A 17,107-nucleotide genomic window follows, 5' to 3' on the forward strand; every position below is an offset into this window, starting at 1 on the left:
TGGCGGCACCGCCGTGGGCTCCGGCCGCCTCTGCCGGGGCCGACGTGTCCCCCCGGCCCGCTAGCGCCCCTCGCCTCGGAGGCGYGTTTCACGCGTTCTGGCCCCGCTCCGCCGCCCTGGGCGCCGCGGGGACGAGACGAGCCCCCACTGGGAGTGCTCTGCCCCGCAGCAGAGCTGGGCAGCACCTCCGGGCTGCGAAGCGCGGCTGTGCGCCAGCCCAGCGTCCCACGCAGGCCCACCGCGAAGCTGCCTCGTAAAACGCTGATGCTCCCAGGCCAGCTTTGGCTCTGTGGCACCTTAGTAAAAGCCTCTATGGCTGTAGAGAAGTGAATGTGGGGCTCTGCTGAGCCTGCAGAGTGAGACTCGTGGGACATGCCAGCGTATGGGGATCTGGAGCTGTTGTTTGTCCYCAGTGCCTCTGTTTAGGCTTCTTCCGACGCAGAGCTGATGATCTGCTCTGTGTGACCAAAGCTTGCCAGGCAGCGTTCCTGTCTCATGCTGTAAATCCTTTAAATTCTCTTGAGGGAATCACAGGAGCAGATGGGAAGGATCCCCTGCCTTTCCTCAGCCTCCTATGTCTTGGTGCAAGCAGCTAGCTGTGAGCTCTCTGCTGCTTGGGGTTGGGACATCCTGCGGTGTTACTTGTACCCGCAGCCGAGCGTGAGGCCGGAAGAGTGATGCTCCAGGTTCATGCRGGCAGCTCTCCTGCTGTGTGGAGCAGCAGTGGGGAAAAAGAGGCAGTGGAGGAAGCTGGGAGAGCCCCAAAAGCTATTCCTTCTTCTCCTGCGTCTCCTGATGGCTGATTGGGAGGAGGGAAGAGGGAAAACGTGCTGGGGGGCTGGAGCAGGCTTGGGGAGAGGCTGGAAAAACAGCGCCCGCCTTGGGCGGGGGGAAGCACAAGGGAGGAATTGCTGAGCGCTGTAAGTAACGCCAAGGCCTGCTTGCTCCCTTTCCACTCTGTGATGTCAGTGTCTGGTTACCTTGAGGCCTGTTCTCATCCAAGCACTGGATTTCTGCATGTTTTGGCCATCGTGCCATAGTTTGGCTCTCCTGGGTGCTGGCTTCCTGCAAGGGGAGCTTGTAGGCCGGTCAGGAACATCTGTAGCTGCTGGAAAAAACAGCAGTTACTGGAGGGGCTGCGGCAAGGAGGGGAGAGCGGTTGGTCTCTGTTTGCAGAGGAAGCTGTCACAGGAGCCTCCAGAAGGGCTCTCGCCCTCCCTGAGCCCCCGCAGCTTATGGCAGGAGGAAGTAAGGCTGCTGAAGTCAGCTCCAAGCAGTGCCAAGCTCATGGGTGGTCAGCTGGGAGACAGGAGGGCTAGCGGCTGTGCCGGCCCACGGCACAGAGCACAGAGCGGGACAGTGCTGGTGGCGAGGCACCCTGGAATGCGCCTTGGCCACCTCAGGTCCTGGGGAGCTGGTTTGGCGGCATGTTTTTCCTCCTGGCAACAATGTTTTTGCAGTGACACCTGGCAAAGCAAGGGATCAGACCTGGCTCGGGCAGGTGGCCAAGGTGGCAGCTTGATCCTCTCTCTTGTGACCTTACCTAGGACTGACTTACCTGCAATTTGCAGCCTTGCAAGATGCTGCTGGATGCCCTTGCGGCCGATGCGAGGCCAGTATGACAGCCGATCTGGCCTGGCCCCTGGCCAGTGGAGCTGAGCTGTTTACCCCCCGCCCCAGCGCACATATTCTTAGCGCGTTTGTGAAGTTCCCCGAAGGTCAGAGGGATGCCGGGGATGCATGCTGGCATGTCTGAGCTCTCGTCCCTGCCTGTCTGCTCTGGTGTCAATTGGGCCGAGTGCCTCAGCTTCCCTGTCTGTGACAAACAAAGTGCGCGTCCCTTCCCTGTGCAAGAAGCCCTTTTAAGCTAGGAGCCTGGGGGCGCTAATTCTGCTCCCCCAGTACTGGTGTCCAGGGAGAGAAGCTGCTGAAGGATTGATTGCTTGGCTGCTGGGCAGGGCGCTTTGCTGTCTTGGTAGCAGACTTCTCTGCCTGCCAGGATCACGCTCAGCTAATTCATGTATGCACTCAGTGCCGTACAAAGTGGGAGACCCTTTCCTGGATGGAGGAACTTTCCTGCCCATGGCACCTGCAGCCGGAGGCAGCTGGCTTGCATGCGTCCTTCTGAATGGACTGTTGCCTCTCGGGGCGCTTCTGAAGGTGCCATGGTGGCAGCCTCATTACTCAGGTGGCCTCTGTGCAGACATGAGTGCAAGAGGGTGTCTCTGCTGTCATCCCAGCAGACACAGGCTGTCACTTGTATTTGGGCTACTCTGGCTGGGCCATGGTTCATCGCGATGGCTTTCTCCTGTGGTTGCTCTACAGTCCTTTTGTCTTTGAGGCATGAGCAGCTTCCAGGAACAATTGCAGCTGACTGGCTTCAATGCTGCTTCCTGCCCTTGGCCCTTCTCCACGTGCCTCTGGTCTGGTGCTGTGTGTGCAGTGATACCAGCAGAAGGGGCTGGCTCCCCTCGCTGCCTTGTCACCCCCACTGGATGGGGTGGGGAGGGTCCCACAGCATCACTATCCCTTTGGGGGTTCAGCAGGCAGCAACTCCCCCATGTCAGAGCTCCTGGCCCTGGAGGTGAGTGGTTGCTTGCAGAGTTGCTTACAGCATGGTGGCTGCAGGTGCAGGGCACGGCCATCCTGGGGACTGAGCCTTCTTGCTGGCTCCCACAGACACTGTGGGCACGCAGCACTGTCATGCTGTCCAGCAGGGCTTCGAGCTGCTGCCCAGCTGGCAGGGGATGCGTAAACAGGAGCACGCAGCCTCCCCCTGTGGCCGGCACAATCAAGGTTCCTCTAGTCAGAAAGGCTTTTGGGAAGAGCTGGCAGGGTAAGCAGGGCATTCCAGTACCCTGAACAGGCCCTCTCATGCCTCCAGGCAGCAGATTTGCCCATGCCCTGGAAGCAGGGAGTGCTGGGGCCCAGAATACAGGCAGGCCCTGCTGCACCCATTCTCCAGCCAGCCAGGGCCCAGGCTCCTGCCTTCTTGCCATAGGGTCCTTCTCCACAGACTCTAGCRGCTTTCATAAAAGGGAGCTTCTACAAGCCCCAGCCTATGGCTAGTGGAGCAAGGTCAGATTGGGAGCCCCTCTGCACCAGACACTGGACTCCAAGGATGTTGGCAACAGCAGCTGGTGGCGGTACCCAATCCTGGTTTGCAGTTCTTGCCTCTGCTGCCATGTTGGGCCTGGTGGCACTGAGAAGGGCTGCGATGGGGGGGGGCTTTTGCCTGCAGCGTGGCACAGTGCAGAGGAACCCTGCTGCCTGGAGGTGACACCCTGGCTCCCTGCATACAGCACCTGGCACAGGAGGCAGGGTGGGAGAAGGGGATCCCTCCAAGCCCATCTTGCACGATTTGGTTGTGGGCCCTGACAGCTGGCTGCAGTTCCCCGGGAAGGCCTAGAGCAGAGCTTGCCTACTCCATCCTCTCAGCCTCAGCCGTCTAAAATGCCTTTGGTCCTTGCTCTGTGCCCGCTGCCAAGCCAGCATCAGCTGGTAACAGCTTTCAGTCGAGGCTGGCCCAGCTCCAGCAGGACAGTGTCCAGATCCTGTATCCAGTGTCCAGCGCTCTTAAGCTTCCCACGCCTCTGAGAGCCCCAGCTTTTCCAGCAGCCCAGGCTCCCCCGGCATGGAGCCAGCACTCCCTCCACTCCCTGTGCTCTGCTGTAGTGCTGTGTGCTGGGCTGTGATCACAGGAGAGCTGCCTTTGCGGGCAACCTGCTGGCAGTGCTGTGCACTGCTGGCACTGGGGAAGGAGGAGTGGCTGCACTGAGCAAAGCAGATCATCCCTTCACAGCAAGTTCGCTGCTTGAACTGCACTTAAAAACAAATGCACTTGGCCTGATCTGACCTCGCTGCTGTGGGTGGGACCTTGCAGTGGAAGGGCTTGGGCTAGGGCAACACTGCCAGCTGGATGTGTCTCATTCAGCTCCAGGGAGCAGGGCTGGCTGCACCCTTCCCTGGAGAGCTCGAGGGCTCTCCATGCTCCTTTCTGGCTGCAACAGCTCTTAAGACAGTGTGGCCTGGGTGGAAGCAAAGCTCGCTGGCTTGCAGGTCCTCCAGCRATTGTACTGCCCTACAGCAGGCACCTGAGCTGAGGTGGGGCTGGGCATGCATTGCCCATGCAGCAGGAGCCCAAGGCTGCTGGGTTTGCTCTTCTCAGTCTGGGTGTGGAGGTCTCTCCCAGGTGGATGCTCGTGCTATTGTGCTCAGCTTGGAAAGTCTCTACCTGCTCCTAGGATTGGTGCAGCATGTATCACCCCAGGCAGGCCAGATCTGCTCCTCTTTCCCCACTGAGGCTGCTCAAAGGGACAAAGTGCCACGTTGGGCCACCACCTTTTTGGCAGTTTCTTGAATGGCATCAGAAGCACTTGTGGGGATTGATTGCCTCCTGCTTCTGTGCACTGTGGAAGAACTTCAACTTTGTTGAAGCTGGTCTGCCCCCACTGATGACTTGAAGCTTCTGATCTCCTTGAGATACAGACACCGAGGGCTTGGCTGAGCTGTCTCTACTGCTTGCAGGCCCTGGGGCTTCTGACATCAACGGATTCTTGCTGGAACAAGCTGGTGCTCAGGCCCACATGGTGTCAGGGCAGTCACCGGGGGCTGGGACATGTGGGTCTGCTGCAGTCTAGCCATCCTAGAGTTGCCCTGTCATAGCATGGATGCTGCACTGAGCTACATGCCATGCATGGCTGGCTCAAGCAGCACTGCAAGCTGTCACCTCTGTTGTCAGTTCTGAGGCTGAAAGGCTTCCACAGGGGCTGGGTCACTCTGGCCCTCTCCTCCACCCGATAAAAGGGAGAGGATGCCTGGCAGGGCATAAGCATGTAGTTTTGGGAGTTCTGCAGGCCACACGGGCCTGTGCGTGCCCACTCGCGGGAAGCAGAGGTGGGGGAACAAGAGCAGCCTGGCGCTGGAGAGGCCAGGAAGCGCTGCGCTGGGTGAGGCTCTGCCGAGCTGACGTGGTGACTCTCGCCTGAGCAGAAGTGAGAGTAGGGCTGCAGTGCTCAGAGCTGAGCTGTTTTTTATTTCTTGCCATCTCCCTGCAGGCTTTGGCTTGGACAGCAGCATCCTGCCTGGCTTGGCAGGGTTAAATTTTATTCCCGATCTAGGCTAAACTGTTGCTGGAAAACACTTCTCTACCTCCTGGGGGACTCTCAGCTGGGCTTAGAGCCGGGCTTGGAATAGTGCCAGGCTTTTCGGGCGCGAGTATGACCAGAACTGAGCAGATAACAAAGGCTGGGGCGCCAGGAGCTCTGCAGCAGGGCACTTCTCAGAAAAACTCATTTACAGCAATGCTCCCTCCGCAGCAGGGGGCTGCTCTGTGGCTGCAGCTTTCTCTGTGTGCAGTGCATCTCTTGGCAGGGGCATCTGAACTTGCTCAGCTTTTCTAATGGCTCTTAATGTGTTCCCCTAATTCCTTGCCTTCCAGCACACTCTTCTTGCTGGGCCTGGGTCCCCAGGGTTGCGCTGTTTTCTGCCTTGCAGCACTGCTGTCCCATTTAATGCCATGGTGGGTGCAGCGCAGGCTGCTCTCCTGAGGTTTTGAACAGCTGAGAAATTGAGGGAGGACAGTGTCAGGGTGAGTAGTTCTCCGCTGCTGCCAAACTGAGACCAGCGGGATCCGCTTCTGCAGGCTGTGGCTTATGCAGTGATCTTATAGGTGATGAGCGCTTCTAGCAGAGAGAGTCAAGCAGCTGCCAAAGTGCCAGTGCTCTTGAGCATGTCCTGTCCCTGCACAGCACTCCCAGCCAGTTCCATCTGACCTTCTGCCCCTGGGCGCTGTGCCCAAGGGATGCTGTGGTGATGGAGCCTAGGCCACAACAGGTAGATTTCCCTGGCTCTGGCTGGCAGGTTTGCCAGTTCCAGCTCCATCCCTCAGAGCTGTGACTGACGGCTCCTTGCTGTTCCGATCCTGCTGTGGTTCATGGAGAAGAGCTGTGTGCAAGCTGTGGCTGTTGCGAGGTGCATCAGCACCCGCTGATCCCCTTGGCGTAGTAGGGCTGGTATAGYAGATCCAGGGGCAGGTTGGGTTTGAGTGTGCTGTGGGGAGTGTGCTGAGGTGCTGCTGGGGATGAGAGGGCTCCAGTGATATAAAGAGGGTCTAAAGGCAGGGTTTGCTCTTTTACTGATGGACATCTCTTCCTGCCTCCTTGTAGGCTGGAGGAGGTACCCCTGGAGGTGCTAAGGCAGAGAGAGTCCAAGTGGCTGGATATGCTGAACAACTGGGACAAATGGATGGCCAAAAAGCACAAGAAGGTAGGTGCCTGTAACCATGCTGTCCTCCGGGGCATGGCTGGGGCTGTGTCCCTGTGTCACCAGTGTGGGTGAACAGGAGGTGACAGGGAGGGATTTCTGGGTACAGYGACATCCCCTTGAGGCTTTGGGGCAGTTACCTTGGCCGGTTTGCATGTCACTGTGTCCCACAAGGCAAACATATTACCTTCAGATGGTGATGTTGGCCCAAACAGGCCAGTCCTTCCAATGACATTTGTTATTGTGGGAGGCAACTTAGTGGTTGGGACTGAGACTGAAGTTTGCATGTCCCCAGGCTAGGCTGCTCCTGCCCATGTCTGTTCAAAGGAATCATCCCATGGCCAGTGTCTGCTCYCTGCTGGGCTGGAGACTTCCTAGGGCTAATTTGGCTGCTGCTCTGCCTTGCAGACACCCATGGGAATTATTAGGTCATGGAAACTTCTGATCTGAGCATCTTGTAGACCAAAAAAAGTTCAGAGTAGGAAATGTTTGAGCCTGGTGTATGTGCTGCTGGTCTGCAGGGCAGTCCCCACAGGAGACAGATCATCAACCAGATGGGTTGTCCCCGTCTTTTGAATAGTGCTGACTCGGTCCACACAGGACTATGCTGGTATGTTGGGTGACCCCTGACCTCCTGAGCATGTGAAACAAGTAGAGATGAGATGCAACAGTTCTTAGGTTGCTGTAGTGTGTCTGTTGGAAGCAAGGAGGCTGCTGACRGATGGGCCAGCCGTGTCGGAGTGGCTGGAGACCCTGCTTTTCCCCTCTTCCTGCTGGCAGTCGTTTTAGCACTGCTCTGCCCACCATGCTCCCCAGCGGCCTGCCATGCCTGTGTCACTCCTGGAGTGCTGTCTCTGCCCAGTGCATGGTGAACAGCTGAGAAATCCCTCCATTTCTTGGCTGTTTGCACTGGATTTTGAGAGCTTTTCAGGATATGGTAGATGGGCAGTTTGTTCTGTAGGCAGCTTCCATCTCTGTGTGTTCTCCAGACTACGAAGAATTATTCCAGGCACCCTATCTCTGGCAGAGTCGCTCCCCATGTTTGTGCTGAGGTCCTCTGGGTCTCTGTCATGCTGCTGTGGTGTGTGGTCTGTTTTGCAGCAAAGTTGGTGCCTAGACTCCTGGATGGCTGAGATGGAGTCTAAAGTCTGCCTCTAGAGAGCTGCTCCTTGCGTGTGGCACCATGGCTGGCCAGCCTGGGCGGGGTCATTAAGGGAGGGTGCTGGGCCTGACCTTGGGCTGCTCTTGACAGTCCATATGCCAGGTCAAAATGAGCCTGACTGCTTTCACACTAAGCCATGCCATGCTGCTCCTGGCACTGCTGCTCCAGTGGAGCTCCCCATGCCCCTAAACTGCCCCCCTCCCGTGCTTTTCCATCTCCTGTTACTTGAGATTGGTTAATGGCCCAGAGGTCTCCTGGGCAGKCTGGGGCTGAGATTTTTGCCAGTTTGTTTCACAGAATCAGTAAGGTTGGAAGGGACCTCTGGAGATCACGTAGTCCAACCCCTGCTCAAGCAGGGTCACCTAGAGCATGTTAGACGAGGTTGCATCCAGGCGGGCCTTGAATATCTCCAGAGAAGGAGACTCCACAACCTCTCTGGGCAACCTCTTCCAGTGCTCTGTCACTCTCACAGTGAAGAAATTCCTCCTCACATTCAGGCGAAACTTCCTGTGGTTCAGTTTCTGCCCATTGCCTCTTGTCCTTTTGCATGGGACAACTGAAAAGAGTTTGTCCCCATCCCCTTGACACCCTCCCTTCAGGGACTTATAGACATTGATAAGATCCCCGCTCAGTCTTYTCTTCTCTTCTCTTCTCCACGCTTTCATGCCTGGGTATTCATTAGCTCACACTTGCATAGCTCCATGATCCTGAAATGCTCCATCCYTGGTCGGGATCCTACCAGAGTCATGGCCTCACATTTTTCATGTAGTTGAAAGGCCCCTGCACCACATGGTGGTCTTTGGCCTTTCCAGCCAGGCTGGAGAAGGGTAGATGTGAGCAAGTGGGTCCTACCTCTCCCACTGCTCTCCAGGGACTGGCAGTGTTGCAGGTGCTCTTTGTTTCTGGCATCTCTCAAGCCACGTTTGCCCTTAGTGCCCCAGAAGGGCATAGTGGGATCCTGGGGACCAGGTACTCTATATCCCCMGTGCAGGGGTGATGGCAGGACTCCATGCAAAGTCAACGTGGCCGAGCTGGCTTAGCCAAGAGCCTCCTCACCTGTGCAAGCAAGCAGTGTCCTTTGTTGAGGCCTTGGCCAGCCCCTAAGCGCTGCCTGCTGCAGCCTGGCTYGTCTTCCCACTTGGCCCTGACCATGCTGAGCCAGCCAGCTGGAAGGGCTGCTGAACCGAAGCTGCTCTTGCTCCCAGCAGTGGGGTTTCCTTCCTGCTCACTTGGCCAGCAGGAAGGGGAGCTGACTCGAAAAGGAGCTGTTGGCGGTGGAGGAGCTGCCTGCAACTGCCCTGGGCATTGCCCGCTGTGTTTCCTGTTAGCACAAAGGCCTCATGGGGACTGGGGCCTGCCCTGGTAAACAAAGAGTACTGCAGGGAGGGAGCACAGGCCATTCCAGGAACATGCTGTGTGGGGCGCTGCTGAATGGCATTACTGCCATGCTGCATCAGGCAGCTTGGAAACACAAAAGCTCACTACCAGGTTACACTGGCAAACGGAGAAAATGAGCTCTGGCCAGACAGGAGAGGCCCACAACTGCTAGTGCTGAGCAGAGAGCTGGGGCAGGAGTGGGTTGGCTGGTGCTCTGGCTCCCTTGCTGACCCGTCATCAAGGCTTTCCAGGGCTTCCCGGTGCCCTTTGGTAGAAAACCTGGCTCCTGGTCTGCCCCACAGGAAGCAGAGCAGGAAGACCTTGGGAGCCATCAGCTGTGGCTTACAGAGTCCTGGCACGTCTTGGGCACTTGGCACATTCCCCCTCCAAGTGGAGCATAAGGCACAGAGGCTCTGTCTCATATTGGGTTTTTGCAGAGCTTTATGCTGAGCAACTGTGTTGAAAGCACAGGTCTTGTTGGTCCCCACCTTGCTGCGAGCCCTGGCTGAGGACTTGGGAGTTGGCACTGCTGCTTCCCCAGGAGCAGTAAGATTGGAAGAGGACATCCTGGGGCCTCCAGGTTCTGTCCCTGTGCTGGCTGCTCTCCAAGGCCACAGTCGACTGGCAGGCTGCTGCCAGGGCACAGGGCTGAGGCAGCCTGCAGGTATATCCCAGCTGCCAGCCTGGGAATGCTTTCAGAGTCAATGTCCTGCTGATCTGCTTGGTTTCTTTGAGACCTTCACAACAACCCACAGTCCTGTCTCGATGGCCTGTCATGGGCCGCCACATTCCTGCCCCACACTGTGGCTTTGAGGAAGGACATGGCCTGGCTTGGACCTGCTAGGGCACTGGCAGTGACAGGTGTAAGTGACCTATGCTCCCTGCCATGGGGTTGATGTGAGCACTGCTTTGCCTGGACTTTGGTCACAGCTGGTGCCCTGTGCCAAGGAAACTTGGAGCTGATTGTAGGCATGGAGCTTGCCCAAGGGACCTCGCAAGCCCATGCTCCTTGGAGCTGTGGACTCCAGGACTTAGGCCTGCTCTTTTGTCCTTATTGCTGTACAAATGGAAAGGCTGAGGTGCTCAGCAGGGCACGTCTCCCCTGCCTGCACAAGCCACCCTGATATTTGTGCCTGATGGGCAATGCAGGAGAGCTGAGCTAGGGGGCCGAGGAGTTCTCTGCTCACTCTGCATCGGCCTGCCCTGAGAGCAGGTCAACGGGGAGCTTGCTCATGCGGCTCCGCTGCGTCCCTGGTGCTTCCCATGGGCCATGTCTAGATGGGGAGGAAACCACACTCTCCCCACCTTGGCTCTGGATTTGCTTTTCTATCCTGAGTGGTATCATGCTTGCAGGCAGACATGGGCTTTTTTTTTTTTTTTTTCTTTTTTTTGAGCTATTTGCAAGGTGCAAGCCCTTGGCTTGGCTGGCAGCATGCATCTCTAGCTCCCTCTTGCTGCTCCGGCTTGCATCCAGGTTGGCATGCTGGGCAGAAGGGCGTGAGCAGACCCCAGCCTGCCTGGCCACRTGTGTTTGCCCTGAGATCCCTACGGTCTGTAAATACAAGGCTACATGCCATCCCTGCTGGTCTGTGCAGCACCAGCCATCTTTGTGGGACCTGAGGCAAGGATGTGAGGACCTGTCCTCAGGTCCTATGTCAGACATAGGGTGGCAGCAGCTGACCAGCTTGCCACTGCAGTGCGATGCCCAGCTGGCTGTGTCTGGGATGCCCAGCTGGCTGTTTCTGGCTCCTCTCTTGCTCCAGTGGCCTCTTTGCCCTGCATTGCGCCCCTCTTGATGACTGTGTGTTGTTCTCTCYGGCAGATCCGCCTGCGGTGTCAGAAGGGGATCCCACCTTCACTGAGGGGCCGTGCCTGGCAGTACCTCTCTGGAAGCAAAGTCAAACTGGAGCAGAATGTCGGCAAATTTGATGTAAGCCTGACCATGGTCCTTCCCACACCTGAACCTCCTGGGAGGGGATGCTAGTGTATGTGTGGGGTGCTGCGATGCTTGGCTCCTGCTCCCTCAAGGGCTGGAGTGTCAGCTGGAGTCCTGAATGCTGCTCACTCCTGCTGCATGGGGGCAAGTGGTCCTATTTGCCCCAGTGAGACCTGCAAAWGTGTTTTGAGGCCAACCAGGTGGGAATGGCATGTCCACGTTTGTGCTGCTGCATGGCCCTCTCCTCTCTCTGGCTTTGGGGTTCCCCTGTGCCTCTCTGGGCCTTGCAACTCCCCTTCTTTGTTGCAGCCTGCAGCTAGGGTCTCTGGGGAAGGCGATCAGCAAGGCAATGAGGCCACACTGCTCCGGGTGAGATGGAGCAGAGCATGCCACTCTATGGCACTGCTCACCCTGCCCTGCAGCAGGGACTGGCTCTCCGATCTTGGCTYGCACATTCTGTCAGCCTTTGCCTTGGGATTGGGCATGCTGGGCTGTGTCAGCACATGAGAGGTCTTTGGCCTGCAGGAGAAATAGCCCTTGGGAGAGCTGGCTTGAAGCAGGGGCACTTGCATCCCACCAGCAGCTCTAGACCAGTGTGGTGGCTGAGCAGCAGAGATGGAGCAGGCATGTGGGGCTGGGGAGGCCTGCAGTGCCCAACCAGACAGGGCTTGCTGGGCTGGGCTGTGACTGGCCACTCCGCTGGCTGCCTTCTTGCCATGGACCCTGCATGCTGGCATGGGGTTGGCACAGTGGTGCAGCAGGCCTGGTGCTGCTCACCTGAGCCCTCTCCTCTCCAGGAACTGGATCTCCTCCCTGGAGACCCCAAGTGGTTGGATGTGATCGAGCGGGATCTCCATCGGCAGTTCCCTTTTCATGAGATGTTTGTCTCACGTGGAGGCCATGGGTAAGTGGAGCTGCCTCACGTCTGGTACTCAGGAGCTGATGGGCTGACACCTTGTGGCAATTGATGTCTGTCCCAGCTTGCAGAGCTGCGCTCAATTCCTTGTGCAGTGTCAGCCTGTCTTGCACCACCAACTTGCAGAGCATCCGCAGGGGCTCAAAGTGTGGGCTAACAGGTTGACTTTTCCAGGTGCTTGGTTCCTGGGTCACTGCTATCAGCACCAGCTCCAAAACAGCAGCAGGGTGGGCTTGCTGCAGCAGGAAGGCAGATGGCAGAGGATGGAGGTGCCCAATCATAGTTTCCACATCACCCGAGAGAAGCAGAGCACTACAGGTCCCTGCGTGTCTGCACCCCTTTGCTTACAGCCAGTTCTTCTCCCATCCATGCCTGCCTGGGAGATGCTTTACCTCACCCTGGGCCAGCATCCCTAGCAGGAGCAGCAGTGCTGAGAGACGAGTTGGCTCCTTGCCTCATCTGTCAGGACTCTGCCAGGGTGTTTCTGCAGCCCGTGGGACCTGCTGAGTTGGCCGGGAGCAAAGCAAGGCTTTCAGCCAGGCTCCATCTTTGGACTCTTCCCACAAACCTGTCAAGGGCTGCCTGTCCCCAGGCTCTGCATGGGGAGGCTGTTGGGCTCCGTCTGTGCTGGCTCTCCACCTCTCCCTTGTTTCTGTGTCTCTGCAGGCAGCAGGACCTGTTTCGGGTGCTGAAGGCCTACACCCTGTACCGCCCGGAGGAGGGCTACTGCCAGGCCCAGGCCCCTATTGCTGCTGTGCTGCTCATGCACATGCCAGCCGAGGTACGAACACATGATCAGGAGGGCAGGCAGCCCTGGGGAGCCACTATTGCTGGAGAACTGGGACTGGTGGGAGGGTGCAGAAGGGTGCTTTGGGGTGGTGCCATGGAAGCAGAGGTACTCGCTGATGGGCAGGGTGCTCACAGCACTGCCTGAGCCAAGCTCCAGCCTTCAGCTCCCTGCCTCTGTGGTCCTGGAGGCTGCCCAAGTGTCTCCCTGCTCAGGGAAACTGAGGCTGTGTCTGTGACATAGGGTGCCTTATGGAGCACCCCTCCTTCAGTAGCCTCTCCTGCCGAAGCCAGAGCAAAGGTGGGTGAACCCCTATGCTGCCTCCTCATGCGTGCCTGGTGTGAGGACCTGTTGGGTCCCTTGGAGGACCTGTTTGCCCTGAAGCATGGCCAACACAGGGAATTGCCCTTCAGCCCAGATATGCTCTGCCTCTTCCTGCCAAAGCTGAGCCTCCTTCCTCCTCTCTCTCATCCCTTGGAGCAAGTTGGGGGCTGCAGGGCTTCCCCTGGGGGCACGGGAGGTGTCTGGGTGCTCACCTGCTGTCTCTCGGCTTGCAGCAAGCCTTCTGGTGCCTGGTGCAGATCTGCGAGAAATACCTCCCCGGCTACTACAGCGAGAAGCTGGTGAGTGAAGGTCTGGCAACGTTTTTCGGGGTGGCAGAGGCTATCTGCAGGCCACAAGCTCCCCCAGTTCCTTACCCCACTGGAAGAAGGGGTGCAGAGGGGAGCACTCCCATCTGCTCTGTGTGGTGCCAGGGCCCCCATCAGCACCCAGCACTGAGGGATGAGGGTTCAGTGTGTCTTTGCTRCTGGCATCCATGGGGCGCAGCACCAGTCTCCTAACCTGATCTGAAGATTATTCTCCTCTTCCTCTTGGTCTGGGGTGCCAGAACTGAGCACTGGGGAGCAGATCCCTGGGGCAAGGGCTGAGCTGGGGTAACCCACTCGCTGTGGAGCTCAGTAGGGCTGAGCTGGGGTTAACCCACTCGCTGCGGAGCTCAGTGCTGATACTGTCCCTGCAGGAGGCCATTCAGCTGGATGGGCAGATCCTCTTCTCACTGCTGCACAAGGTCTCGCCTGTGGCCTACAAACACCTAAGCAAGCAGAAGATCGACCCCATCCTCTACATGACAGAGTGGTTCATGTGCGCCTTCTCCCGCACGTTGCCCTGGAGCTCTGTGCTGCGCGTCTGGGATATGTTCTTCTGCGAAGGTAGGAGCTATTCGTTGCTGTGCACTTCTTTCTCACGGGGGTTCGGCTACAGGTTGGCAGGGGACAGAGAGGCCCTTCTCCTTTGGCGTCCCTGTGCCCRTGGGCAGTCAGCAAGCCCCCCAGACCCAAGGAGGGCACTTGTAGTTGCAGCAGGAGCATTGTGACGAGGTGACTGGCTGCTTGCTTGTGTCTGGCAAGTGGGAGCAGGCGAAGAGCAGGTTTGAGGAAGCTRTGCTCCTGGAATAGAAACCAGGCTGTTTATCTGGGGCCTGGTGGGGAGCTAGAGGACACATTCATGTCTGTGTTAATACACACAGAGTCTGTAATCTGCTGTGCACCCCAAATGCCATCGTTCATCCTGACTGCTAGCGGAATGACGACTGTATCCCCCCCATGTGCTGTGTTCCAGTGCTGCCTGGGTAGTGACAGCCCCCATTCAGCTTTGCCTTCTCTTGCCCTGCTCCTGCCCAGTCCTGTGCCCAGCAGGTCAGTGTGGTGCTGGGGCCCTGGCTTCCCAGCCTGGCATCGGGGAGCAGCTCTTACAAGGTAGTACGTCAGCAAATGCAATTCCTTGGTTATCTCTAGCTGAGCATCCCCAAGCTAGCCTGAACTTAGAGCAGCTCTTGGGTGCTTTCTGGTGTGCGGTGAGAGCAGCCACTCCTGCGGTCAGCACAGCTTCAGGCACCAGAAAAAGCAGCTGGTGCCCAGATGGGCAGCAGAATCCCAGCCAAATGTTGGATGAGATTAAGGGGAGCTTGGTGCACATAAGATTGGGGCAGCAGGGCAGACCTGTGCTGGAGCATCCCTTTTCCTCAGCAGCCTCACAAGCACAGCACAAGGCTGAGCAGACTGTGTCGTGCCATACTTGGTCCATGATTGTCATCGGGCTTTTTTGGAGGTCCATGGGAAAGAGGACACAGAAGCAACAGGTGGGATGTGGTGGCAGTGTTACTCCCTCCCCCCTGGTGCTCACTGCCTCACCTCCCTCCTTCCAGGGGTGAAGATCATCTTCCGGGTTGGCCTTGTGCTGCTCAAACACACCCTGGGCTCCTCGGACAAGCTGAAGTCCTGCCAGGGCCAGTATGAGACCATGGAGAGACTGCGAGCCCTCAGCCCCAAGATCATGCAGGAGACCTTCCTCGTGCAAGAGGTGAGGTGCTAGGAAGGGTAGGAGCACCCAGTCCACCCACTAGGCCACCCTATGGGGCTGGGCTGCCCCTTGGTGGGCAAAGCTTGCACATAGCAAAGGCAGGTGTTCCTGGGCACCTGCCCCCAAAAGGCCTAGGCTTGGGGTCGGTTCTGTCCCGGGGTGGTATCCCGCACACTGCCAGGGTGGCCCCGCTGTAGAGCCAGCCCCCTGTGGTGTCATTGCTCTTCGGTCTCTATCAGGCTCGGGTGGCCTTTGGGTACTCTGTGTCACAGGGAGATTCCAATGGCACAAGTCTCTGTCCCACACCAGGTCATCGAGCTGCCTGTGACGGAGCGGCAGATCGAGCGGGAGCACCTGATCCAGCTGAAGAAATGGCGGGAGATGCACGGGGAGCTGCAGTGCAAGTCCCCCCCCCGCCTCCATGGTGCCAAGGCCATCAGCGATGCGGAGCCCCCCACCCGCAAGATGCTGGAGCCCGTGCCCTCCATCATTGTTCCCCCTGGGCCAGCCCCTGTGCCCAAAGCCCGCAAGAGCAAGGAGAAGAGCCGAGAAAAGGGCTTGAGCAACCCTGCCAACGGCCCCGGAGCTGAGGGCAACGGGATGCCCGTCTCTGCCCAGGAGCTGCTGCACCCCCAGGTCTCTCCCCACCACCAGTCCAAGGAGAGTCTGAGCTCCCGGGAGAGTGAGGACACGTACTTGTAGGGCCAGCACATTGCTGGGCCCGCACACCCTGGGCAGGCCAGGCTCAGCTGGGCTGTGCACGCACCTGGGCCGAAGGACACTATTTCCTCTGCAACTGAGGGAGGGAGGAAGGGGGCTCGTGGGGCCTAATGTCCACCCAGAGATGGGTACTCTGGGCTGGGGGGATGTGGACGGGCTGATGCCCTGCTGGGCTGGGCTGGGCTGGCCTGGCCTGGCCTGTGTGGGACTGTGAGGCACTGTGGCCCTGGTGTGCAGGGACCATAGGGGCACCCGCTCAGGGCAGAGGAGCTGCGTTCCCATGGGGATGTCTGTGGGAGCTCAACCAGGCAGGCAGTGACAACAGGCTGCACTCAGTCCTGCCTGCCCTGGGTGCTGTGCTGTCCCCACCCTGGCAGGGTGCTGGAACTGCGAGCAGTGGGAGCCCCAGCACAAGGTGTGGAGGGCCGCAATGCCCCTCGGGATGGTCTCCCTGTCCCAGAGCTGCCCCATCGCCCTCCCCAGCCCCTCAACCCTTGTCCCCCAGGGTCCCTCCTGCAGGTGCTGGTCCCCGGGGTTTATCCTGCCAAGCCCGCACTGGCTGGGGCAGACCTCAGACCCAGTTCCTGAGCGCCTGTGCCTCGTACAGCAGGACTGGGGGTACGCAAGGAGCCGGGGGACTGGCCACCCTGCTCCTCTTTACTTAGTGTGGATGTATTAAGCTGTAGCCCAACACGTACCGGATTGACCTACTCACTGAGCCTATTTATTGTTCCTCTCAGCAGCAACGGTTGCAGGACGAAGGCTGGGAGCCGCAGCTGAGGGTGGTGAGAGGCAGCAGGGCTGGGTGCCCTGGGCTCACGCGGCAGTGCTGGCCTCACCACCAGGCTGGGGCCACGGCAGGGGCCTGGTGGTGGCCGTGTCCTCCTGGCACGCTGGGAGCTGCGGCGGAGGGGAGGGATAGGGCAGCCCCCTCCCTCACTGCTCCTTGGCTGGGTGCCCCTGCATGGCACTGGCAGGGGCTCCCTGCCATTTCCCTCTCTCTCTCTCTCTCTCTCTCTCTCTCTCTAAGGGCTGGGGGCAACTTTGTAAAATAAAGTGGTAAAAATGGTTTTGTACAAAGGGTAAATAAAGCAGGGTTGTGTAAAGGCGCAGAGTGTGCGGCTCGCTGGGCACCCACCACCACCACCCTCTCTCCCCAGAGCTGAGACCCGCTGTACTTGTGACTGCCGTGCTGGAGCTGCGCTTGCTGGACCCGGCTCTGGCACAGCCACCCCAGCGGCTTGTGGGGGATACGGTGTCCCTCCCCTGGCTCCAGGAGGGTGCCCGCAGGGTGAAAAATACCCCTGTTCTGTGGCGGCTATGGGCTTGCTGCCACCACCGAGATGCCTCTGCCCCTTCCAATCCCGTGTAGGCCCCGTTGTTCCCCCCCCCCAGGTTTCTCTCAAATTCCCAGGGAAAAATAGACACATGAAATTCTCCCGCTGCCTGGGTGGTTTCCGAGCTGCAGTTTAAAGAGCTGTCAGCACCGAGCCTTGTCCTCGAAGGGGGGCTGCGCGCTTTGAGGTAGCAAAGTGCAGGCTGCGGGGCTTTGCATTCATTTACCCCGTGTTGTCCCCAGCTCTC

General features: G+C 58.5%; 1 protein-coding gene across 1 annotated transcript; it reads left to right on the forward strand.

Moving 5' to 3' along the window:
* Positions 1-6,148: 6,148 nt before the first annotated feature.
* Positions 6,149-16,632, forward strand: TBC1D10A (TBC1 domain family member 10A). The gene is made up of 8 exons (XM_085311688.1): positions 6,149-6,267; positions 10,626-10,733; positions 11,537-11,643; positions 12,322-12,436; positions 13,000-13,065; positions 13,464-13,653; positions 14,649-14,803; positions 15,113-16,632. Exons 1-8 carry the CDS (start codon positions 6,223-6,225, stop codon positions 15,503-15,505), a joined length of 1,179 nt encoding a protein of 392 aa, XP_085167814.1. The 5' UTR covers positions 6,149-6,222; the 3' UTR covers positions 15,506-16,632.
* The last annotated feature ends 475 nt before the right edge of the window (positions 16,633-17,107 follow it).

This window comes from Rhea americana, unplaced genomic scaffold, assembly GCF_003343005.1.
Source record: "Rhea americana isolate MKP2758 unplaced genomic scaffold, rheAme1 scaffold_347, whole genome shotgun sequence".
NCBI lineage: Eukaryota > Metazoa > Chordata > Aves > Rheiformes > Rheidae > Rhea > Rhea americana.